At 41.9% G+C, this 26,603-nt stretch overlaps 1 protein-coding gene and 1 long non-coding RNA gene across 3 annotated transcripts in view; one reads left to right on the top strand and one right to left on the bottom strand.

Moving 5' to 3' along the window:
• Nucleotides 1–1,246: 1,246 nt before the first annotated feature.
• ELK3 (ETS transcription factor ELK3) overlaps nt 1,247–26,603 on the bottom strand; it is a 35,666-nt gene continuing 10,309 nt past the window's right edge. Inside the window, exons 2-5 of one of the 2 annotated variants that reach the window (XM_066319325.1) lie at nt 19,640–19,848; nt 10,574–11,365; nt 5,520–5,642; nt 1,247–2,870 (exon numbers count right to left, since the gene is read on the bottom strand). In XM_066319325.1, the coding sequence (XP_066175422.1) occupies nt 2,772–2,870; nt 5,520–5,642; nt 10,574–11,365; nt 19,640–19,846 (1,221 nt within the window). In that variant the 5' untranslated portion in view covers nt 19,847–19,848 and the 3' untranslated portion in view covers nt 1,247–2,771. The remainder of the gene's footprint in view (nt 2,871–5,519; nt 5,643–10,573; nt 11,366–19,639; nt 19,849–26,603) is intronic. The other variant, XM_066319326.1, reaches the window with a different exon arrangement.
• LOC136361423 (uncharacterized) lies at nt 2,831–25,871 on the top strand. Its single transcript, XR_010743635.1, has 5 exons — nt 2,831–2,887; nt 12,175–12,497; nt 18,209–18,489; nt 20,832–21,112; nt 25,851–25,871. It is a non-coding gene; the product is annotated as an uncharacterized lncRNA (long non-coding RNA).

The following is a 26,603-nucleotide window of genomic DNA, read 5'->3' as shown; positions in this document are numbered from 1 at the left end:
CCTGTTAATAAAATTCAGTAGATTACCAACAGAATATTTTATTCAAAGCATAAGGCATAATAGTCTAGTGTTTCATATAAGTGTTAGACTTGAGAAGTTGGACTTTATTTGTCTAAATAGTTCCCAATAGCAAAAAGTTCCTGTTCCACATTATTGAATGATTTAGAAGGCGGATTTTGACAGCCTATTTTTTCAACTAAGAAGTCGATTAGCAGAAAATGTGTTCTCTTCCTATTTTTATTCTTTCAAAGATGAGAAGACAGTACTTCTTCCCACTTTGTTTTCCATTGTTTTATTGGATTCTTTCAGATCCTTTCCAGTATTTTTTTTCAAATAGGAGTTTCACCCAGAATTGTTGTTTTCTGCTATTTTTTTCAAAAAGTCCAAAATAATTTAAGGCTGGAGAGTGGGAGAGAGAAATTGTGGCTGTGTTGAGCCTTTTGAGAAGAAAAAAAATCTGCCTTATTAATAGTAAAACCTTGGAAGAAATAAAATCATGGGAATCCAGGTACTTCTAAGTATCTCTTCTCTTGTCACACACCCCTCCTCTCACGGTCAACTGTTTTTTTTGCAGTGTAATATTCCATACTAGCATGTCTTCATCTTTTTAAATTCATAGTGAGAAACATGGTCTTGATGCCAGATTCTCCCATTAGCTACAGTGGCACATACAAGACAAGACTCTATGCTGCTGTTCAGCATAGGTGTAAGTAGGTATTCAAGGATTTTTAAAAATGAGGCAGGAGTCAGCCCTCTAGTGTGAAATAATTGCCTCTTGTAAATTGCACAAAACTTGTAAAATATTCCAGGTACCTGGGAGGAATGCATTGGAAGAGAAATGTTCAGTCTGCAAGTTTTGGTTATTTACCTCCACTAACCTTGTCAGTCCCTTCAGTTACACACTGCCCTTTCCTCCAGCCTGTTCTGATTTTACTTTGTATAAAATTTGCATTCACTCATAGATTTTGCATAGGTTCATTTTCTCTTTTTGACTCCATGGGGTGGCACATCTTGAGCTCTTGAAACGCTGAGTCCAGCAAATGACATCCCAAGTGCTTCATTTGTTCTCTTCATTTCTGGCATTCAATTGCTGTCTTTATCAGCTGGTACTCACATGGCTACAGCCGGTTTTTATCGCTGCAAGTGGAACTCATGAGTAGTTTTTTGGTTGTGCAACCCTGAGGAAAACTACTGCTGTCTTTTGTCAACCACCTCTGCCCCAAAAATGGCTTTTCAACATCAGAACTGCATTAATAAAATGTTTATTTAGCACCTTTCAGGTTGAAGGATCCAAAAGCACTTTACAAATAACTACACACATCATCACTGAAATGCATCCAAGCAGAAAATCAGCAGACAACGCACTGCATACATTTCAAAAAGAACAGACTGTGGCCCGCTGCTGGCCGGAAAGCAAAGCTGAGGTTCCAATGACCTATCACAAACAGGGATCAGACTTGGGGTTGGCTTTCAAGGTCTCATCTGAAAAACCAGTGGTACAGTAAAGCTGCATTCAAGCCATTTAACCACCTCAGGAAACTGAAGATTTGCATCAGCCCTGCCAGGATTAGAGTCTGTGGTGCCAGGGAGTCTAGCCTAATCCTAACCTGACATTTATATGACTAAACCATCCCCTCAAGGCAGAGGACATACTCAGTAAGCTCAAGTTGCAAGTAAATTGTAACACAGTGCTGTTTTTTCATCCAGAATTCAGCTGTTTGTACGTAAACATCCCACATGTACAGTCTGCCTCTTAGCAAGCACCAGGCATCAATTTACAGACCTGTAACTTTTCCAGCTTTGGGGTAAGGGGAAATGTGACCTTAGAGCTTGTGGAGCTACAATAGTCTTTGCAGGGAAGTAGTAGAAGGCACTTGGCACAGCTGAACAAAGCACCTGGAAATTATCAGGAATGATCCTCAGTCCCTGGGAGGACAGAGATTACCTGCACTCTTTCCGGCTGTAATGTTGACAGCTCATAAGAAGTATAGGCCAAATAAATCCTAAGCAATGTCTCCTTTCTACAGAAGTACTCTCAAATGCTGGAAATACCTCATGAATGTACACAGCCCAGTTCCTCCCTGTTGCAACTTGACAGAAGAACTTGGGCATAAATGTGTAAATGTGGCTTTGTTACTGTGAACTACATCTCCTGGCTGTAACACAGATTATGTTTTCACTTCAGCAAAGAAAAATTAAAAGGTTATTTTTATACAATTTGAAAGCACTTAATACAAAGTTACATTAATACACTGCATCATATGGCCTATCCATGGAGAAAATACTGAAATACTACCATAGGGCTGTTCAATACTCATTTTTTCCTTTCAACTTTTTATCTTAATACTAGAAAATATATAAATCATTTACATGACTTTATGCAAAAGAAGGCACAGCTGGTTATAGTTTACACAAGCACAATGCATAATAGGCAGAAAAAGGGATTAAAAAGAAGCTTCACATCCCTATTAGATACATGGCTGCAATCCATTAAGAAAATTACTTCATCAACAACAGAAGTGTTCAACACTTGAGAGCTGTGATATAAAAAAATTACAATTCATTTAATGCATAACAGATTTATATATACTTTTATATATAAACACTGTTGAAAAATGCTAACATAATAAAAGTAGATTATCCATGTAATGAAAAGTGCAAACCAAAGTAATAAAGGGTTTCACAATGTCCTTCTCATGACACAGGAAAAACTAGCCCATAGGAATGAAGTGTTAAATCCACCAATACATCCTTGGTGTGATGAGGTGTCATCAGGATTTCTGAGCATTTGGAGAAAGCAGTACTGGTGAAGAGGCTCTGTCCAGACTGGGGAGTGGCACTGGGATGTGACCATTTAGCAGAGTTGGAAACTGTAAGAGGCCAAAAGGTAAAAATTACTCTTTATCTCAAAACATTCAGCCCAAGAAGCACATGGATTTAGCATTAGCAACTGGCTTCAGATGGCTTCAAGAGTTGTGATGTCTATACAATAAGACATCTACCAAATGCTTGCATCAGCCATTAGGAATGCAAGACGGAGGACAAAACCTGAATAATTTGTAAATGCACAAGGATATAAAGATCTGTTACTTGCTATTTTTTAAGTAAAAGTTCACATAATACTTTTATCATTGCCCTGGAAAAGTGAACACTACAGAGGAATCTTTGCCATCTTTTCTGCTTCCAAAAATATTTTTCAGTCTACACACTATTAATTACAATGCATCCTTTTTGTCTTTCTTTTAGGCAGGGAAGAGTTTGGTAAAAGTGAAAGTTGAGATGTAGTTTTAGGGCAGAAAAAGTTCAACCGGGGATACAAAGCATGGGGAAAATTACTTTCAAGTAATTACAGTTTCTGTATTCACTCAGAAACTACAAACTAGCTGCACCATTCAGCATGCGAAGCAGAATGCATTGTCATTTATTGTCACCTGCTGCTTTAGAAATACTGTGCAAAAAACCTTATCCAATACAGAAGCCATGAATTCCCAGTTCATGACAGCATCATGACTGTACCTTGCCTGCAGTGGTAGGTATTGACTAGTTCTTAACATCTGACCTGAGAAAAAGTAAAGCAAGTAGGTGGAATAAACTTGCTGCAGCATGAGGCAGGAATTATCCCAGTGTTAGATACTGATCTGGCCTCGAGGCCCGGCTCCATGAGCTGTGAAGGGTTTCTGTTGGCTTGAGGGAGACAAGAGGGCTTGAGAGCTGAACAACTTCAAGCATCTGGTGTATTTTTACCCCGTATCAGATCAGTCCTTGACAGCCAACTGTGGTGTGACCACACCCTCCACGTGCATATAATAAGGTGCTCATAAGGAGTTTACTCTTCCACTCCCATGGTAGTTGGTGATAGTTGTCTTCCACCACTGCTTTGTAAAGCCCAGCTGAGCAGCATGGTGCTGCAGGGGGTCTGGCACCATCCTCCCGGTATGGCCAGAACTGGCTCATACTTCTACTTTAACCACACCAAACCTCAGGAAATGCTTCCATTACTTCTGCCAAGATTCATTAAAACACAGAACCTGATTACAAGCTCTTCCCTGGGTATGCATGGAGTGTGGGCTGGCCTGTGCAGGCAGCCAGAGGAGAGCTCTACCCTGACACCCACACTGGCTGACCCATCAGTTCTTGGTGGGCTTGGCCGGCTTTCAGCTGTGGTTTTCATTTCCTATTTGCTGTTAAAGTAAGGCTTTGTGCTCTACAGCTTGTTATCGTGGCCTTTGCTTGAATCAAATGTCATTTATAAGGCCATTTGGGTCTCTCAGAAGGGAAAGCCAAGGCCACTCCTCACTTTCAGTCCCCCCAGGGACTGAAAGGGCCAGCATGTGTCTGTGCAAGCTCATTAGCTCATTCCAGGTCTCAGCACAAGCACTTCTCACATGAAATTTCTGGCTGTTTCTAACCGTATGTGCAAAACTAAGGTCCAGTAGGGGTTAATGAGTTTATCTAAAACACAGATAAGGAGCCCTGAGTTCCATGTCCAGCTGGAGGTAGAAAGACTGACTATCCCAGTGCAGACAGTACATGAGCAACTACTTGAGCTAAAGCCCAGCCCTGGATTTGGGCAGTAAGCCTCCCTGAGGGTTCAGAGACTAACCCAGGGACCCTGTCTAGCAGTAGCCTTCTCCTCTGTTAATGCTGGCCCTCCACAGCAGTCAGGGTGTTCATTCCAGGGGTGTCCTTGCACCTTCAGTTGTGCAGATGACCATTGGGCTCCTTGCCAATCAGCAGATTAACATAATTTCTTCTGTGACTTAATGAATCATCTTGTTTTGCAGCAGCTACAGCTGGAGCTGCAAATACCATCCCCACTATCTTCTTCCTGAGCCTCAGGCAAATGCTGCAGCCGAGTACTGTGGCCATCCTGAGTTATTTAATAACAATGTATTTGCCACATCTCTGTAAAGTTTTGAGAGTTTTACTCTGCCAATACTCGGGAGAGAGTGGGCACAATGCTGCCTTTCTGCTCTTAAATATGGTGGGGTAATGCTCAGACATATGTCCTTGGCTGCTGAGGACACATGGATAATTGGCAGGAGAACTGGAAATGGAGACTTTGGGTACAAAGAGCCTTGTCTTTCTGAGTGAGAAGTAGCTTATTGGGACAAAAGGATAAACCTACAGCCACCTCACTGGGTGAGACACAAACTGTCTTGGTTTTCCCAGAGCCCATGTTCCAGCCCTCAGCCTGGTCACTGAGTGGTCTGCACTCTCTTCCTGCAGCTCTGAGAGCTCTGTTACCTGCTCTCTCTGGGGTCCAGCATTTATTTCTCTCTCTTTCACACAATATTTGTGTGCTTTCTGCAGCAGACACTGCCCTGTACATTCTGACTGTGCTGCCAGGGACTGGAAGAGGGTACAAGTAAGTAGGCCTCTCTATGAAAGTGCCTGTTAATGCCTGTATTTTCTTGATCTGTTTGAAAAGCTCCAGATTGACGTGAGGAGGTGTTCCCACAATGTCTCTTCCATATGTGTGCGTTTAGCAATGAAACCTGTGCTTTGGGAAGACCTACCTGGAACAGAGTGTTTGGTCCCTGCAGCCTGGCAGGACTCAGAGGAGCTACAGGACTGAGGCTGCTCCAGAAGTGAATGCTGGACAGCAGTGGGCTGGGGGTCAGTAATAATCCACTGGGGGTCTGCAAGACAAAAAAACACGCCATGATGCACAGCTCAGAGTTACAGCTCCATGCAGCACTCACCACCCCTAAAGCCTTACACAGAATCTACTGGCTCTATTTCCCAGTGAATTCAGATACACAGCATGGTCAGCAGCAGCTGCCCATCCAGCCCTGCATCCTGTCTCTGGATACCTGCACATTTAATATTCCTTCATATGCAAATCGATTTAATTTCTGTTCGCTTAACAAGATGCACAGTTATTATTTGAACCACACTCATGCAACTGTGCAACATACAGAATAATACTATGTGTGCCCCAGTGCATGCCAACACCACCTAGTCTCCTTCAGAATCAGTTTTTACCTTTTTAAGGGCAGCAATTCCTTGACTTGACTACAGCTTTTGAAGCATTACTGCAATTGTGCGTGGAGCTGAAAGAGTCACTGCTGGCCTTTGATGTTTACTCCCCTGATGGCACCTCTTCATAGTGGAAGAGGGTTTAAGAAACTGGCAATGCATGGGCTGAGCAGGGAGAGACAGGTGTATGGGCTGGGTGCCCAGGGGGACTGCAAGAGAGCACAGCTAATTGTTTGAAAAAAACAAAATGGCAAGAACTTTGAATCCATGGCTTTGCCCAACTCAGGTGCCTCCTTCTAGTGCCACAAAGCACAGGAACTGCTGGGATTGCCCTCGGCATTCTTAAAGCACAATTTGAGGGGAGGTAGAGTTAGAGCACATTCAGATCTCCATTCAAATGAAGAATTATGTGAATTATTCTATATCCAGAGTAACTTTTATCATGCCACAAAAGAACATGTGACACTTTTGAAAAAAGTAATTGGCATAATGAGTTAATCTCACCAGTAATCTTGATGCCAATTATCAAAATCAGTCCTATTTAGTAAAGCACTTAATGGAATTTGAGTACACACTTACCAAGCAAGCATTTGCTTTGCTGTGTCAAACAACTGCCTCAGTGCTCTGCTGAACTGGGGCATCCTTTTGTCCAGAGTTTAAAATACGTAAAGAGAAGACAGAGGTTAGAGAGTACCTGCATCTCCCTGCAGTAACCAGCAGGTCGTGTACTCTGGTGCTCCCCACCAGGCCAGAAATACAAACGCCCATGTAGGGCAATTGCAGCCAGGGGTCTCCCTTGGCAGCTGCTGACACCAGGGCCCATCACACCCGCTGTCTGCCAGACCCTGCAGAGAGCAGGCTCACACAGGCACTGCCATGGCTCACGCGCATTTCGAGTATCACAGATTCATCTGCCAAGCAGTGCCTGAGGCATTGGCTGCGGTGTGTGGGGCTCTGTGCAGGCGCACAGCAACACGGACCTGCTGTGACGTGCTTGCACTGCAGTTCACAACAGGGTCAAACAGTCTGGCATCAGCAGAAGAGATGGGAAAGACAAGGAGCAGCAGACATTAAAGTTATCTTGGTGATTCTGAAAGGCTGTTTAATACAAAGACCTTGTTTTAGCGTTCCTTAATGTTGATTTTGTTAAGGAATCTCAGATGAAGTGGGGTACATGGAGAAATGTGCAGGGAAAGCACCTTCCCACCTTCATTGTGCTGAAGAAGATGGATCAGAAACACCAAACCCCATGGAAGAAACCATGTTTGTCCCAAGGAGCAGTAAACCTGTGCTATCACTGGGAAAGCAAAAGGTGTTGATGCAGTTAATCAGCAGGTCACAGGAGTACCAGTCAGGGTTGGGATATATCTGCATGCCAAAAAAAGGGGCAAGGAGTGGGTGGCCACCTGGCAAGGAGAAGACCTAAGTCTTGATCTCATCAAGTGACAGTTCTTGTCAAAAAAACACCAAACACTTGACAACCAGGCACTTGTCAGGAGTCCTTTACATTCTCTTCCAAGGACCATGGTGTTTTCATGGGGAAGGAAATCAGCAGCACCAGCAAGAGCCTCTTTTCCTCTGCCACATTTCAAGCTGATGCTCCATTGGCAGGCGCCTACCAGAGGAGATTTATGAGACTGACAACACCCTGAATTAGGTCAGGATAAATACTCAGATCTACTTACAGAAGAGCCTACTAACCTTAAAGCCAAAGATGTAAGTAGCTAGACCCAACAACATTCAACTAAGGACACAGTACTGTGACAACTGTAACAAGAACTCCAGTGAGCAGCCTCCATTCTTTATTTTTTCTCTAATAAGCTGCAGATATCCAGAACTCAAAGTGCAGTTCTTGAGGGGGGTCTTCTGAAAATAATGAGGAAAAACTTGGACGTGTTTATTCCTACATAGATGCAGCCAAAGTCTTCAGAGACCTGAAAAACTGAGTTGCCCTACATTCATCTCTGGAAGCATGCTAACATGCCTAAAACAGTGCTAAGCAAAAGCTCATATCCTCTGATGAGCAGAGCACTAATATCAGCAAGTTCTGCCAGAACCAAGAGCTAGCCAAAGCAAGCCTCCAAATCTGTTTAATATTTAATGCAAAAAGAGCACAGGGCCTCCGAGGCTTGTTCTCAGTATTGCCATCAGCCAAGTATCAAAACCACCAGAGGAAACCTAAGTGTAAACAACACCACAGGACAGGCTATCCCTAAATTACCCACAGAAATTGATGTGTCACTTCATTTTCTGTCCACATGCAGCCATACATCTTGTATTAGATGTGGAACCCATTGGGAAGTTCCTACTTTAAAAACATCCTTCTAATCTAAGCACAGGAACAGTTTAAATAGAGGCAATTCATTGCAAGAGAGGATTATGTTAAGCAATGATGCTCATGGCTCCTGACTTCTGTGACAATGTGTTTAAGTACAGTCTTGTCACTTCTAGCAGTTAGAAAGCAGGCAAGTGCTGTTACACATACATTTCTGTTCTAAAACTGATTGTGTGTATCATGTGCCCTTTCACAGCATTCTGCCCTGAGGGTATTCCTCATGACCAGCAGGTACAGGGGAGAGCCATTTGAAATACCCTCTCAGGCAGCAGGACCTTCTCAGGACATACATCACTCCTGGAGCAAACATCCTGCTCTGCACCTGCCTGTGGCAGCAGGTGTTTCACACTGGAATCTGATAAATCTGAGAACGTTTGAGATATGATACATGTTCTTCCTTGGATAATGGGATGAATAGCAGATTTCCAGTCTAAATTATGGCTTTAGTTATTTTGCATTGTGGTATTACCATTACCTGAATACAGCTGCTATGTAGTTTTCATTTTATATTCACTAAGACAAGTGTTTAGGATGCAGGGTGCTGCTTATCCACACTAGGAAAAGAAGGCTTAAAGGAGAGGATAAAAGCTATGTTGCTGTATAACCAAAAGTTTAAATAATTAGACCTGGGAACTACCGTATACAGATGCCATATGCCTCTTCTATGATAGGACAAGCTGTAAAAAAGATTTGTGATGGCTTTAAGTTGGATAGCCCTCATCATAGCCCTAGCTATCCCTGCCACTAAAGCAGTGCCACAATCCTCAACACAATTCCCTTCTACACCTTTCATGGCAGTAAGTACAACAGTTTATAAGTGCATAGGAAAGTTACGTATTCAAAGAAGTAATTAAAAAACGAGAAAACAAATCTCTGTTTGTCCTGTGATTTGAGGCAGCAGCAGATGGGTTTGAAATAAGTCACACTGTCACTGTGGCAGGTTGGCATCTGATGTTATCAGATTTGCTCCCTATGAAAAAAATACTGTGGTTATACCACAGTTAGAGGTTATAACTCTATTTGTCAATGCATCTCAGTTTTGGTTTGCCACACTTCTCTTCTTACTGCCAAACATAACTTCACTTTAAGGCTTTATGACATCAAAAATGACAGGTATCACAAACTGCTCTTTCTTGGTGACACAACTTTGCATCTCAGCGGCTTACAGGTGTGCCTGAGCTGCACAAGCCCGCTCTGCAGCCAGCTGACAAGCTCAGAGAGCAAGTGCTGTGCTGGCTGAGAGCACTTGCCAACACTCTCACTTCTGCCAGGCCTTTGTGCCATGCAGGCACGCAATGCTGCCCGCATCAAACACCTCCAACATGTCAAACAGGGAAGAGGTGATGGGATTCTGGATACCTTGTGTCTTCTAGGCAGTCTGAGGTCAGTGAGGGGCTTGTAAAAAACACCTTTGTTCTTATTTATTTACTGACTGGTTTGCTACACTCAATGCTAGTATTTGCATCAGCTGTTGCTTCAGGGCTGGGGATCTTGGGGGATGTTCCACACTGGGATATTTTTATTCTTGGAATTTTTTGTCCAATTTTGAGGTGGTATTGGAACTCAAAACTCACCAATGAACATACTGAGTCATATCTTTATGATTTTACTCTTTTGCTCTGAATTCTGAAAAAACTAGGCTTTCTTTCATAGACTAGCTTGAAAATGAAAACTCACTGTTGACATTACCACAAATATGTTATTAAAAAGAACAAAATAACCTTCTAGTTATTCTGTAAGCCTGTACTGAAGGGAAGCTCTGGCAAGTACTCTGTGAATTTGTACAGCTTCAGAAATTGAAACTGACTTCAGAGCCTTAGAAACCACTTAATTTGCTCTCTATTCAGAGATTAAGAGAAAGGTCACACAGTTTGAGTGGATGCAACATCTAGTACAGAAATCTAACCAAGTATCCCACATGCTCATTTGTGACCTACAAAAGCCCTTTGGTTTTCTTTTTGGCTTTTTCCTGTTGGTTTTGTAGATCTGAAGGCTGGTTTGAACTGATAAACAATTCACTAATGGCTGCCCATCTCGATATTCTTTCAGGCAGTCTGTGAACTGTGATGGCTTTTCCCACACTCAAGTAGGAACAAACCCCAGGAGAAACCTACTTTCCACCCCTTGTTCAGAGCACTGCTGCATTTCCCTCTTTCCCGTATGTTGAGGGTTTTCTTCCCATTAGATGGTGACACATCCACAGAACTAAGACTCTTGGCGACATGGAGGGAATGCCTGGAGACAGGCAGGTCTTACCTGTGCAGTGAAGAACGCTGGAGTCAGGGATCCCGAAGGAAGCGCGGGGCTGTTGAGAGCAATGGAACCAATGTCGGTGCTGGAGAGAATCATAGGTGGGGCAGAGATTTCCAAGCCTTTGGGTTTTTTAGCCTTTGGGGGAAGAGATGGGGATTTGGCCTTGGAGCCTGAGGAGAGGTTCAGAGGCTCAAGGGAATCTGAGTCATGGCAACTGGAGTCAAGGAAGAAGCTCTTGTGTTCTGTAGGGAGGGGTGAGGTGGGAGAGAGAGATGGTGACCTGGAGGAGGATGATGATGGAGATGAAATGCTGGCACTGTTGGGTAGCATTAAGGAAGATATTTTAGCTGATACTGAAGAGTTGAGGAAAGCAGAGGCAGCTGCTGTTTCAGAAGTAGAAGGCAACGACACCATGGGCCTTGTAACTTGTTTGTCTGTTTTGTTTGTCACAAATCTGATAACAGTCCGGACTTCTTCAACTGGTGCGTTTCCTTCTGACTTCTCCAGTTTTTCTGTTTTGATTGTCTTGTAAGGGTCTGGCTGGTTCTGCAGAGAGTTGATAGTGAAAGAGGAGTACAGGCCAGAGTGGATATATTCATTACGGCTTGTGCTTTTCAGTGCTGACAAGCTGTGCTTGTGCTGATCCCTGCTCTCCGAAAGCATCTTACAGTCGCTGTCCTGCAGCAAAAGGCTCTCTCTGCTGATTTCCACAGCATGTGGATCCATTTTTAAAATCTCAGGAAATGAGACAAACTTGTATACAAATTTTTGTCCGATCACTTTCTTGATGATGTTCTGCAAATACAAAGAAGGTGCTAGAAAGATCAGCATTTCAGAGGCACCCAGTACTGCACACATAAGCACGGGGGGCACTGCTCCCTTGTCAAGCTATGCAGGTCATTTTGTGGGGGTCCAAATGCTGATCACTCTTGGGTTATTCCAAAACCTCTCTCTGCTCAGCCAATCCTGGCTCCTCATGGTTTCCAACAAAACCACCATCACTTGGTGACAAAGACCTACTGGTAGCCTGTTTGACTTCTGCTTCCTCTGAAGCAGCTTGGGAACATTTTCTTTCCAGTAAAAGCAATTCTGCTGCCTTGTGGATTTGAGCCATGCCATCACTTGCATTCCACAATAAAGGCAAACTCCTTCATCCATGCCTCCTAAACCTGACACCAACTACCCTGAGGATGAAGTACTCTCATAAAGTCTGCAAGGGACAAAACCACCTCAGCTTCCTGGCCCCAGTTATTTACCCTGTTTCTTACCACATAAGGAAAGGATAGAGCTAAACTTAAGAGTGACTGTCTTTCTGTCAGTGATCATGGACTTAACATCTGTGAAAAATGCAAGCTCATGCATGGGCTGGAAAAGTACTTGCGTCCTGTGATATCCCCTGCACCATCTCCAGGCCTGCATTAGGCTCAGGGTGCTCACTGGTGCAGCCAGGTTTTTATCAGTCTAAACTGACTATGGAAATTAATTACTGAAAAAGTCCCAAACCTCTCAAAGGTTTGTAGAACCATTAATTTTTTTCTTGAAGTGTCCCCTTTATGTAAAGAACTGTTTCCTTTTGAGACTTTTTATGAGTGTCCTGTTTCCAGTCCTAGCACTCCTGCAAACCCAGGTTGGCTGCCTGCTCTAACACAATTCCCAAGGACATGTGAACTCCTCCACAATGGCACTTTATGGCACAGACCTGGCCTAGGGACTGGAACATTTACTACCCTAAGCCAAGTGCTGCAGATCAAAAAAAGAAATATATCCTGAGATTTCCATGCTAATTTCTCTCTTCTTGAAACCCCTGGTGGAGAGTTTAAGTTGCCTCTGAAAAATCCTTTCCAAGAGGCTTCCCTTTAGTCCAGCACATCTGCTGCACCTCCAGCTGGTATTCTACAAACATCTGCTTTGCAGTACATATGGGAATGTAAATATTTACAGATTTCCTAAAAATATAATTGGTTTTTCGTAATTGGTTTTTCATTCTACCACAGCTTCTGACACCAATAGTAGAATCATTTGTTAAACTGACTGAAAATGAAAAGAAAATTAAGGAAAAGGAAAAGAAACATCATCTTTCTCTATATACAGACAACATGTAGTGCTGGGTGCTTGTACTACCTGCATCACACCTTGTTCAGTCACAAAGCAAGAATCATTTTGTGAAAGAAGAATCTGCACTTGGGTATCAGAACCTCTTCTGTCTTTTAGCTGAGCTACTGCACTCTGTAATTCATCTGTCTGAATGTCCTGGCATTTCATTCAGGCACCTTCTTGAATACAAAACTAACCCTATAATGAACCCTGGGATGCAACTTTGCATCAGAGGTCAGGAGCTGTGGCACAAATAGAAAATGTCGTTTCCTAAATTGATAACAGGGATCTGTAGCTAAGAGAACAGTTAAATTCACCAAGTTGAGACTAAAGGCACAAACTGCCCTCTTCCATGCTGAACTGTACACACATCTACACACCTGGCAGATGCTGCGGTGTCTTTTTTTGCCCTCCAGAGGTTCAGGACAAACAGCCCACAGAATCTCAATCTGCATGAACTTTAATTCCCATGGCTTTGAGATTGGCCTAATTTTTTTTTTTTCACTGCTAATTAGGTGCAACACTGGATGATTGCACTCTTGATATTGCTTTCTTTTTCCAAAGAGCAAAACCTCCAAAGTACTCACATATGAAAAAACCCATCCCAACTGGATTTTTGTTTTCTTTTTTTAATACATATATTTTAATTTAAAATAATGCCTCACCCCTGCTCCTGGCAACTTTGAATTATTGTTAAATCAAGTGCTAGCAACTGAGATCCTCCTTGGAAAATGTGACTCCCAGAAGAGCAAGATTAAATGTATTTAAGGATTGCACTTTTACACTGATGCAAGCTTGAAACTGGGGAACATTGCTATAAAAAGCAACTGAATGGACTGGTGAGTTTATACTTCCTTTGTTATTATTAAATACAGTTATATTTTAAGAACATCGCAGTGCTGCTTCTCCAACTCTGCCAGCCTGCAGCAAAGACCCACTTAACGATGGCTGGAGATGAAAAGATTCAAGTGCAGATCCCTCAAGCACTTTGCAGGCTTCTCTTAAATGTGTAGCCTGAGGAAATCTCCACCAGCATGCAAGAGAAAATAAGGACACAAATTAATGAAGTGCCTCGGACAGGCAGTGACTTTTCCATATTTTTTGGCAAATAATTGAAGGTAAAAAGCAACGTATTTTTACTATCACCTCAGTGATCTGTTAGAATCATTCTGAGCTATGATGGTTCAAACCACAGAAGACAGTGACAGCCACCACTACAAGCAGTTTGAAAGGGCAAATTGTGCCTTCCTGCAACTGCAGGAAGACTAGACTTGGTAGCACGACAGTAAGTGTATGTGAATATTTGGCCCAATTTTATTGTTGTTTTTGTTTCAGTTTTCCAAGTAAATTCCCTCATGAACAGGCTTGCAATGAGTGCTAGGGCTGCTGGCCAGGGCTGCAGGGAACCAGGGTAGGACTGCTGGGTCCATGTTGCAGAGAAGAAACAAGCAACTGGGACAAGAGCAAGGGCTCCAGTCCAACAGGTTAAAAAAAAAAAAAATTCTTATCAATAGACATCACTCTCTGACACTCAGAGAGAGGGCAGGCAGCAGGGAACGCCCCTCTTCTGTTGGCTTCTTGAACACTTTACACTGCCCCTCCTCTGCCCTCAGTGTACCAAACAGTGAATACAGCAAATGTGCCCACCCGACCCTGTTGAGAAGTGCTTGGAAAGCTGCTGACAGGAGCCGGGCAGAGCAGTGTCGGCTGCCTGCTCCAGCACATCAGCGTGCTCAGGAGCTCAGGCTTACTCACACCCCAGCAGTTCAGGAACTCGAGTTATGAGCCCTTCCAAAGCCAGCCTCACCCAAGAGCTCTGAATCACCAGCTGCAGAGTCTCCTCTGCCCCTGTCCTCCACAGAGCAGCTGACTGAGCTAGATGCCAAAGGCTTGGTGGACTGGTTCTCCCTGCAGCCTAAACTAGACTATACTGGGGAGGGGTTGTGTCGACTATGCATATGCTCTGCTGAAATCAATCGTGTATTTGTGGGTTTAACAGGCTCCCACTCTGTGTTTGAGCCATTGAGAGCAAATGTACCAGGGTGATTGGAGGATTTTTAGTGGCTTGGCCCAAACCTGTTTTCTACCAAGTTTGCTGGCTGCAGGAGCAACTTGGGAGACTGAGCTAGGAAATGAGATCTTTCTAGGCAAACTTCAGACCAGTGAGGGATCTCAGGAGCAGGAAGACAATTTTTCCCTCTTTCCAGGAAGCTACCTATGATCAGTATGCCTGAGAACTCAAAATTTGACAGAGCAGAATGAACTTGTCTGTACTAAACATCCCTGGTCAGAAAAGAAGAAAGACCAGAGCAGTAGCTGCTGCTCCTAAGTCCCACTTGCATGTGTTGCAAGTTCCCTGGCTCTAAGAGTTCTGAGGGGTTCAACACGTGTAGGAACACAGGCTACAAATTCCCACCTTCCAGCTACTGGGAGCCCTACCCAGACAGAGGGCTGCTCACACTCGTGCCTGAAGTACATATCCTGGCAGGAGGTAACTGTGGCAGGATGGTTTGCTCTGAAAAATGGGAGTGTGTCCACATCAGCATGTGCAGGCAGGCAGATTCTGCTAGCATCACAGGTTATGCAGGTATGCTTATTACACTGTGTGTGTAGAAGCCAGATTTTGTAACATTTTTGATGCAGGCACAGATGCTACTGCACTGTGCACCTGTACTGACCTTTGGAAGATCAAGGCTCCCATTTAGCTGGATTTCAGTCTTTCTTCAATCACCTCCATCTGGAAGATAAAGGCTATTTCTCTGGCTAGCACCTCTGACCAGGTTCTCCACTCTCTCTACTGCAGTTCACTGGACATCCCTTTCCTCTCACATCAAACGTGAACTATTTTATGTGTCTTTTTGAGGCAGGTGTTCTTGGGTTTTCTCGGGTTTTCTCCTCTGCCTATCACCTCTTACTGAGTGTCAAATCCTTTACTCCCACCTTTCCATACGGATACCACTATATAACCATTTATGCCATTTCAGCCAAGCACTTTCTTGACTTCCACAAATCTCTCTTGGATGAAGCTCCTTCCAGTTTTCTAATGCCCCTTAAAGTATTTCCTTGCAACACCTCTTACCTGCACCACTACATAATGTATAGTTGGTACTCCAGCACAATCACACTGCTATTGTTTCATTGTAGGATTCTATTTCCCCTGAGATGTCTTACAAGAAGACCTTCCCAAAAGTAAAATAATAGTTTACTATTTACTATCGTTTACTATATATTTACTATTTATTATAGTTTACTATAGTATTAATATTATTATTATAATAATTATCACTTTATATCCTGAAGTTCAGTAAGCACCCAAGCAAGGGACCCTTGCCCAAAACAATTCTTCCATGCTTCCATCCACACTTGGACATTAAAAATAAGAACTAGTAACCAGGTTACTGGGTTTGATCTAATAGGAGGGGAGTGAATGTATTAGCACCTCTGAATCCTGACAGCGCCCACCCATGCACTGCAATAAGCACAAAGCAGACCATATTATTTTAATACTATAAATCATACTGCCATGGCATCTGAACAAGTGGGCAGCCATTAACTGAAACTAAAACTGAAACTGACTGGATAGCACTCACTGAGTGATGCCTCGGGCCACTTACTGTTCAGAGAGAATGCAAAAATATTGAATTGCTGCTCATCACAGCAGTATGTGACTGTGTAATTAAAGATGCAAGATAACTCATGCAAACATTAGGGTTATCGAGGGAACTGTGATTCTTTTATTTCCTAACTTCTGAGGACTTGACTTCCAGTACTGTTACATCCTATTAATGTTAGTATCAGCATGTAATTTCCTGGATTCACCCTCCTTCCCTCAAAAAAAACGTCATGGGAAAATTCACTAGGTTTCCTCTTGTGGTGTCATCTTGAAATATTCATATGGACTTCCAGTATTCTTGAAACCCCTGGTGACTTCTAAAAGATATGTGCTATTACAGCTACCATAAAAACAAAATAACTGGGTAACTTGAGCTAAAAAAAAAGAAACTCAGTAATCCTACTTTTAAAGGTTATTTTATTTCAAGCTAAAGTGCTCTGTGTGAGAATAGTGCTGAAGCATTTCCTTGCCTGAAAGCATTACAAGAGATTTCTGACTGGCAAAACTGTGTGACATGATGGACACAAGCTGTAGGTAGGGTGCAGGATGCCTTTCCTCAGTGCTATCTGTCATTTGTGCTACTGCTCTGTTGAGGCAATAGGGGAAATGCAGGAAATAAAAATAAGAGTGGGTGTGGGGGGAGGAATTCAGGAGCAAATGAAACAGGAAATGGAGTCTTCAAATTATCTACAAACCTTTAGCAACTATAATCATGGCAGCATATTACAATCAAGACATGCCATACTCTACATTTCCTGGGGTGCTTTTTATGTGAATTTAACATAAATCTAGCCATCAGCCTCAACATCACGTCATGCTTGCTTTTAATGCCAGGTTAATGAACTTGTCCTAATTGTGTTATTTTTCTCCAGTACTGGAATTAATTTACTTTTAAGTTTAGATGAATCAGGTGATGAATTTTAACAAGCCAGTGTTCCCCCCAAGCAAAAGGCAGAGCTCATAAACCCCCATTTATCCAGCAATGTTTTATTTCTCCATGGTGAATAATTTCAAAGATAGACCATGAAGCATTAGTTCAGTGTCAACTGTATGCAGTAAGAGCAGTGTGCAGTCCAAGAAAGGAAGGTCCAGCCCATGTGCTACCATAATTTCTGGAAAATCACTGACCCTTGTCTCAAACTCACGTGCTGCCAGATCACTTAGGTTTTAGGGAGAGAAATCCCTGTCAATAATTCCACAGTGCAAATGAAGTCTTGTCCAGAGTTCTGCCTCATCTTTCCTGCTGCCACTCCCCCATCTGCAGCTCAGTGTCTGTCCCATTTGTGTAGTGTGATCCCATTGGCCCCAGCACCCCCAGCTGCCAACACATCCATCACTGCACACCAGCAGGGAGGGGACAAGGATCTCAGAAGGCTCCTTAAGGCTACCTCAGAGTCTAGACTGAATTTGGGTTTATCTCACAAATTGGTGAATGCCCTAAAGGAAAAGAGCGTTAAAGTCTGAAAGAGACTCTTTCACCTCCCCAGTCCTTCCTTCCTCTTTTGTTCTGCAGGGGGAAGGAAGAATGTCAAGAAGCCTTTCCTCCCTTTCTTGACTTCTTCTCTGCTGTGCTATGCAGTATAGACTGAGCTGAAGGCAGAGGAAGCGTTCAGGACTGAACCCACTGCTGAGCACACCCTGCCACTCTACAAGGATTCGCTGTTTGCTATCTTATGCCATTATCTCTCACACTTCAAAACATGCAGCAAGTTGCTCTGCCCCTCTGCACTCTCCCAATAATCCACCTTTCTCCACTGCCTGGGAACCTACAGGCCACAAAATACTATGCCCACAGAGTGAGAAGCTCCCACTGTTTTGTTCTAAAGGAGTTACTCTTTCAATTTAAATAGAAATAGCCATAGGTTTCGCTTGGGGTTCAAACCCCAACTCAGTACACAGGGAAGAAAAAACTTACGCTTCTTTCCATCTAGGAGCTACAACCTCCATTGGACTGCAGAACACCTGAAAAATGGGCAAAATCCTTGTGCTACACTTAGATAAAACTGTCAGACACAAGACCATCTCTACAAACAGCAAGCAGTCGCTTCAGCCAGAGCCCTGATGAAGAAACTGTACAGCCACTCTGGCAGATGCTGCTTGAGCAGAGACAAAACAGATGACAAAGACATGCATGTGCTGGGGGCAGGGAACTGAAAACAGAACAGCGGTTAAAAAACAGGGTTAAGGGACAGAAGAAGCAAGAGAGTCTCAGGTAAGTAGCCGTTATATTTATTACTTCAAAGAGATCAGAGAGATCTCAAAGCGTAAGTGCTACAAATATCTTGTTCCTTGTTTTTAAGCAATATCTGTTCTGTCACTAACAGCATATTTAGGCTCTGCCTGGCTATGCTGTTCATGCACCAGCAGGCACTCTGTCTCCATTGATCCCAGTCAAGTTTATAACCAGAGGGGTTGGAGTCATATAATGAAGCAGGCTTCCCCACGCTGAGCAAAAGCCTTTTTAGCATTTAGTGAAGGGGATTCATCACACCAACTGCTTGGAACAGCCACTGTACTGTCCTCACCAGTCCTTTTGTGCCTTCTCAGTCAGGCCACCTTTGAAATATATTAAGTGGGAAAATCTGACTTCCAGTGGACTAAACACTAACAACTCTAAATCTGAAACAAAAAATATTCAGGAGAATGAGCCCCTGTGGGTCATGAAAAGTCTGATCATCCAGTTCACTGTTAATTTGCAGTCAACATGTTTTTTGATTGCTGTGTTAGATTGACTGCATAGCACTGTGCCCTGTAAGAATTAGTGCACTACAAATAATACATGGCAACAGTACTCTAAGGTCAGTCCAGAAACAGTATCTACTTTCCTCTGCCTTGTGCAGGCACCAAATATGCCCTAATTGTGCTGAACACTGCCATTACTCACTGTATAATCTCCTCTCCTCATCTTGAGAACTTGATTAGGCCACTAAGCATGGCTATGAAGTTTTCCTTTTTAATATACAAAATTTGTAACAGTCTTTGTTATTAATATTAACTTCAAGAATATAGGAAATAGTAAAACATAACAACTTGGAATGTATATATTGTATTGAAAAATACCCATTTAAGGAGAACTAATCCTGGGAAGATTTAACATCAATTAATAAAAACAATGTCATATTTATCAAAAAAAGGATGCAGAAACAGTTTAGAAACTCCTTGAATTTACTGGAGTCTAAAATTGAGAAATGTGAATACGCAAGATTTGTGTTCTACAATATTTGTATATTTGTGTTCTACAATTTTTTCCTTCTAGTATCTTGACTAGTTAGAGGAACTTCTGAATAGCTTCCACAGAGAGGGGAAATATTAACTGGTAGCATTTCTATTTTCTTAGTCTGCATGAGAATAACAAAATTTACCTTGTCATAATAGTATCTGAGCGCCCGGCTCAGCTTGTCATAATTCATATTAGTTTTGTTTTTTCTGAGTCCCCACAGCTTAGCCACTTCTTCTGCCTTGAGTAGCTTGAATTCGCCATCATTAGACGTCCAGCAAATGAGGTGCTCATGTTTCTGGTCTAGCAGCAACTGCAAAAGGAACTGCCACAGTGTGATTGCACTCTCCATACCTACAAGGGACAAAGGAGAGCAACAGTGTGAAAAACATTTGGGAGCAGGTGTTCCACCCAGCGCTCATTTCAGTAATAAGTTCTGTGCAGGAGTCATCCTACATAATTGAGAAAAGGAAGCTATCACATCATTCACAACCAAACATCCACAAGACCTACAGGTCTTCCACTGCTTTTCCAGTATTTTTCCCACTGCTGTTCTCTGAAGGGACACCTAAAATAGAGGAAGTATTCAGAAAAGCACTGCCCACAAACTTCACATTATACGAGACCACCACCAGTTGGCGTCTTCCATTCATTGAATGGAATCGCTCTTCAAAGGAACATATAAGGCAGGGAGAAAATATGACTATCCACTGAAATGATATTAAAAACCTGCATATGTACTACTGAGAATTAGGCATATTTTTAGCAGTGCCTGAGTTTCATATCTGAGGTTGTTTAATTTATTTTTTTTCTTTAAAGGTTGTTTGAGTATCATTTTCCTTTGAAGCTAACTGCTTGTGCTACTGAGTCTTCCCTAAGACAAACCTTTTGTTCGGGCACTGCAATAAAAGGATAAACTGAAGGCTGGCTGTATTCCAACTCAGCACAGGTGTATACACAACTTAAAAACTGGGAGCATTGTCGCTGCTAACAACCTATCATTTTAATGAAGATGCAGCTAAAATTGACCTTTTAAAGTACAGAATCATTAAATGAGATTTTCACCCACTTTCAAAAATATTCCCAGCCTTAGCATGTTAACTCTGGATCACATAATTTCTTCTTGGCCTCTTCTGATTCTTAACTTGGATATGTTATGTCACACAGATTTATTGCTGGTATTGATTAACTGACTATGGCGCTAATGGGGCTAATTACTACCTGACTTACCTCTGTGCATGAAACAATGGGTATTTTTGTCTTTATCTAGACAAGCTCACGAATTTTAGCGCCCTCGTTCATTTTGTTTCCCAACACACTGTTGCTTGGTGCCCTAGCAGGTGACACGGACAGAATGCCAGGCTTTGCTGCCTGCCGCTTCCATGGATGTGCGTACCACAAGAGGGCACAAGACTTCCAGCTATCCCCGACAGGGACCGCGGGAGGCTGCGGGAACAGCTGCCTCTTCAGGTTCTGCCCAGCATGAAGGAAATCACCGTGCATATAGTTCATGAATATTAAAAAAAAAAAAAAAATTGCATGAGCTTCATTACTGTAAAGCAAGTAAATGATACTAGAGAACATCGTCAACGGTTTTGTGGAAAAACGGGATTTGGAGGTATATTTTGGTGCAAATAATTTCTAAGTCCCTGGCCAAACAAGGGTTGGTGGAATCAAGGATGATTTTACTATTCTTCAAAATTCCTCATTTCTCTAATTAACTGAGAGTCCCGTCTGAATGACAAAGACAAAACCACTGATGCCCAGCTGAGTGACATCGTAACTGTGCAGCACTTTAAAAGGTCGACTTAGGCTCCAAGGACTGTTAGGGATCCTGGAAACAGAACAGCCTATATGGAAGGTTTGGCACTTTCAAGCGTTTGCATTTGCTTCATTGCAATTTTATACAAATCCTTTTCCACACGTAGTAAGTCAAGATAAAAAAATTCATAGCTAGGATTAAATATACCTGGCAGTTACTCGCTTTACAGTTTTTAAAAGTTCTTTTAATCTACACCCTCTTTGCATATAGTAGCATCTTTAACAGATTATTTATCTATAACTTCATAGATAACAGTGTCCCTATTAATCTGGTATCATAAATATACAGATACATGTCACACTTGTGTACATTTTTTAATACTTGTAAGTTTTGCCATTTACTTTGCTAAAAAGGTGTATTTATATACAATCATATTCCTCTTGAATAATCCTATTTTCTGTATATCACATATTTTGCAGTCATACCCCACATAATTTCAACTTGCATCATACAACTCTTCCTAACAAGAAATTTTTGTTGCTCTGGAAAATTGTAAGTAATGTATAAATATCTTTCTTCAAAATTGTACTAAAATGTATCTCCCATGCTAGAAAGACCTGCCAGCAGAACTTCAGCTGAGAAAAGTAAAGAGGGATGAGAATTATAGAGTACCATACAAACTTCACTACCATATCGTCACCCAAATACCTCAGAGACACAATTCTCTCATCCAGATCTTAAACTCCAAGATCAGCAATTGTGGCTCTAAAGAGAGGTGAGGTGGAACTGAATGCAAAGTGAAGAACATTTTGCTGCAGCCTGCTCCATCCCCATTCACCTCTGCCCATGAAAATACACAGAGTAATCTACAGCCAGCTTTGTACTACACTTTCCATTATGAACCTGTTTTCTGATGCTTATCATCTGTAAAATGTAAACAGTTTGGGATTGCATTTTATCTACTGAGTGTGGTGCTCGAGGTGACTCAGCCATAGGCATAATGTAAAATGCATGAACAGCACAAGCCTGGGCAAGAGAATCCTACAGGAATACTCACTCCACAAACCATAGGTCCCAGTGAGCAAGAAGAAGTGACTCCCATTGGGTTATTACATAAAAGGTTACTGCCACTTTTTTACAAGTGCCTCAGTTATTCCAGCTGAGATCCATGGATAATCTCTGGGGGTCACTTCAGGTGCTGGACCCAGGGCAGATGGTTCAGTGGGATTAGATTTAGGCAGCTCCTCACAACCCTGTCTTTCCTGACCATCAACTCTCCCAAGCCTGTGGCTCTGAACAGGCTTTATAAAGGACCTGTGTACCTCAGACTTCAGCATCAGTGTGCTCAGTTGGTACACGCATAAATCTTCTACTGGTATGACCCAAGTCTGCCCCTACAGAAACGAGATTAAAACAGCTCAATGCTGCATTGTGCTTCATCCCTCCATCTGCCACTGAGTTCCTGTATAAAGCTTCCCATTTTGTTCCTACAGCAACTGTATGTATGATTCCTACATGAGGCAAATCATGCTAATTACATTTTCAGCGGATCATTCATTGTATGGTCCTACTCTTCCAACCATCAAGCTTGAGGTGTTCAGGTCTGAGTTGCACTGAATATTCACAGCTGCCTATATAACTCCTATAACTACCTATAACAGAAGCCTTGTTCTAAGTATATATGGTGAAGTAAAATCTCAGATTTCTTGAATTTGGTTATACTAGTGTTAATCTAATTTCCATTCTGTAAAATGTGATTTGCAGGGGAATAGTTGTAGCAGGATATTCTGCCTGGACTCCTCTCTGAGAAGGAGTTTGGAAAGCAAAGGGGTCCCTTCTGCACCCCGTGACTCAGAGGGAAGGCTGCTCTAATAAACTTTGTTTGAAGCTCCCATTCTGCCCATGGAAAATTCCCATTCTGCCCACAACAATAGTAAAAATCTAAGATTCTGCAGTGACAGGATTTTTTAGCTGATACAAAATATTTAGTTTCCAAACAGGTCAACAGAAGTATTAATCTGGCTTTCTCTATGGGAACTGTTTTGGATTCCACAAGGCACTAACTGTCCCCTTGGGAGGACAGAATGGCTACACAGGGCTTAACTTGTGCCTCATTTGAGTGGTCAAGCAAGAGAATCACAACAGATGTATTGGATTTATTAGAAGACGTGTAATTCAACAAAAAATCTGGTATCTGTATTAAAAGTCATAATAAATTATGACTGTGAGGAGTTGGAGATCTTCAGAAAACATTATATTTCATTTACGTATTTTCCAATTCTTTTGAATTTTTACTGACTCAAAGGGAATTCGGTGTCTTGCCTTACTCTGACAGAAAGTGTTCTTAGGATGTCGTCTCTTCCTACACTGACCACATTTCATTCAACTCTTTATTAACATTAAATAGTAATAAAAAATATTCCTCTTACTTCTGTGCTCAGTACAAGATTTGAATGCAGGGCAATAAATAATACATGGAACCACATACTGAAATACATGGATTAGAAGAAAAGGTAGTTTTAAGGAAACCCTTATTTAGATAGTGGCACTTATCTATGGTGCAGAATGAGAAACACAACCTATCCCGTATCATGGAAAGCCTAATCAAAATTCATACGGACAAAAGAGTCAATTTTTTAATCCATTAACTCTGACATATCTGCTTTTGCCATCTCACCATTTTTAAAATATTTATACAATGCATTTGACAGTCAAAGATGTTTTCTAAGCCATGAAACAAAATGTGCTAGTTTGACCTGACCTAGACAGCCTAGTAATTTTACTTTGTGATCACTTCCACTACCACTGATGCAAATAATCACGGGCATAGTTAGAAGGAATTATACTTGGAAATGCTGTGTTAGACAGCAAAATGGTATTTCAGGACCGAGTTTTCTGAAAATTCATTTCTCTGGCAGCTGTGACAGGGAACCACACTGACACCATCTGCATTAGCAATTTACATTCCTTGCAATGTGCTTGCCCCCATACAAACTCTAGCAACTGCATGATGAGTGTGGTACATCCTCCATACACCAAAATTTAAGTCTAGGTCTGATGCCAGAAGGCAGCAAATCAAAGTATCTGTACTGATAATTCTGCTCCTATTTCAACCAAACTGAGGAACAAGCAGAAATCTCTAAACTTGAAGCAGCAGCAGAGTCAACACCACAAGCTCTCCCTGAAGAGGATAATGGAAATGGACAGAGACACTCATAGAGCAAAGTGTCCCACCTGACAGATGATATTCCTGTAAAGGGTCTACCCAAATTCCTCACTTAGGCAAGGGGCCTACATGCCAAATACTCTCTCTCCCTTTAGCATATGAAGACTGGCTTCAACCAGCATGAAAAAAACCACCATGAAAATATTATGCAAGTTACACTAGAAGTAGTTAAGAAGTGATAATATATGTGCTGATGAGCTGCATAGGCTTTTTCTTTTTTTAACGAGACAATACATATGAAATTCCATGTGATAAAATGTCAGTCAATAAGGTGGCACTAAGATCCAAAAATACAGTTATTTGCCCAGTTATCAACCTGCTGGGCAAAATAAAACAAATAAGCAAGGCACCTTAACTTGAAGCAGTAGAAAACCAGGCTCAGAGACAAATCTAGCTAACTAAAATCTCAGTATTGGAAAGATTTATGACATGAACTGTGAGATAAACAGGACAGTCCTCAAAGCATTAAGTTTTGTAGGACTCTTGCAAAGGAAAAGCCACATGTAAAAGGCAAAAAGCTGGAAGGCAACTCTGCAGAAATTCAGGACTTCTGCAGAGCTTCCACACAACTATGTTACAGCTGTAACACAGCTCTGCTCTGCTCTCCCAAGTAGTCCAGGTTTCCTACTTGGATTTTTTCTCCGTGTTAGCTCCCCTACAGCCTTTCCAAAACAGAGAGAAACTGCTGATCCTGGGTAATCAACATGAACAAGTTTGAAGGCTAAAACTAGGAATCCCTCCAGGCATTAGGATCAAAACCAGTCCCTCTTGCTTTAGAGGGTCTGCAAAGGAACATCTGGGAGCCTGAGCTATAAACCAGGTTGTGGGACTTGGGGCAGAAGAGGGACAGCTGAGTGGGACAGACTGGCTGGGGTGCCCAGAGACTGAAAAAAACCAGTTGGTGACCAACTAAATCAGGAAGACAAAAAATGTTAGTCAGCATTATGCCATATAGGTAGTCACAGAAAGATGGTGATCAGACATGTACATGGAAAGGATTAAGAGGCTGAGTCAGGGCAGGGAAATTAATTCCCCTTAGCATATGAAGAAACTGCTGATTTCTTCTGTAGCCAAAGCAGCTGCAAAAGATCCAGCTCCTTTTTGTATGCCCCATCACAGCAGGCACACACCTCCACTTACATTTCCCTTCCAGGCACGTGTGTGCTTTTGCAAGCACGCAGCATTTCTCAGTAACAGATGCCTTTTTTCACCATTTCAAACCACTCTAGAAAACGTATGTACATTTTTGTACATCCATTTTCTGATTTTGTATCCTAATTCTGCCCAGCACGTTTCTCCGAGGAGCATGACGTGGGGCATTGTTAGTTTCTCATTCACGTTAGCATTTGGCTTCCTTTATTTCTGCAGGTTGCAGCCAGGAAACTGGAAAATGGGCCACAGGAAACCTGGCCTCCTACATCTGTCCCAGTTTGTAACAGCAGCTCTGGTTTTATTTTTCTAAGTGTCTCAGGTTCGTTTTAACCCTTGAGATGACTGCTGCAATACCATGTGCAAGAATGTGACTGTTTTGCCATTATTTTTAACCACCATTTCTCAATACTAGAAATGGAGATTTTTACTTAACTAGATTAATTTTAAAGTCTACTGATACTTAGAAAATAAACAGTTACATAAGCTTTTAAAAAAACCCTCTTGCTGGAAATTACCAAAACAATTCCATATATAAATTCCATGCTATATAAAATATCAAAGAGTATATAGAGAGAAAAATATGGAATAAGGCAGTGTCTATACACATCCTAAACATAGTTCTAAAGTGAATGTCCATATGAAAAGCTGAAGAGCTTATAAATCTTCTAGGACATTTTTTTCTATTTTTCTATTTTATTTTCTATTAAAAAATTGAAGTTCACTTGTTTTTCATTTAATTACAAAAGCAAGAGTGTCAATCAACAAAAGGAACTTTTCCAAAATAATTTAAAAATTAGTCAGCCCTAACATTTTCACTGAAAATTCATCTGCATAACTATGACTATATCATGACAGTTTAAAGACAATTGCCAAATCTGTCCAAATGTTTGCTCAGAACTATTTGAAAGAAAAAGCTGAGTCAGTCTGAACACTTTATTTCTCAACAGAGATGCTTCAAGGGTGATAAAT

This window comes from Sylvia atricapilla, chromosome 5, assembly GCF_009819655.1.
Source record: "Sylvia atricapilla isolate bSylAtr1 chromosome 5, bSylAtr1.pri, whole genome shotgun sequence".
In the NCBI taxonomy this organism is placed as follows: Eukaryota; Metazoa; Chordata; class Aves; order Passeriformes; family Sylviidae; genus Sylvia; species Sylvia atricapilla.
This window is presented reverse-complemented; position numbering and strand designations above follow the sequence as displayed.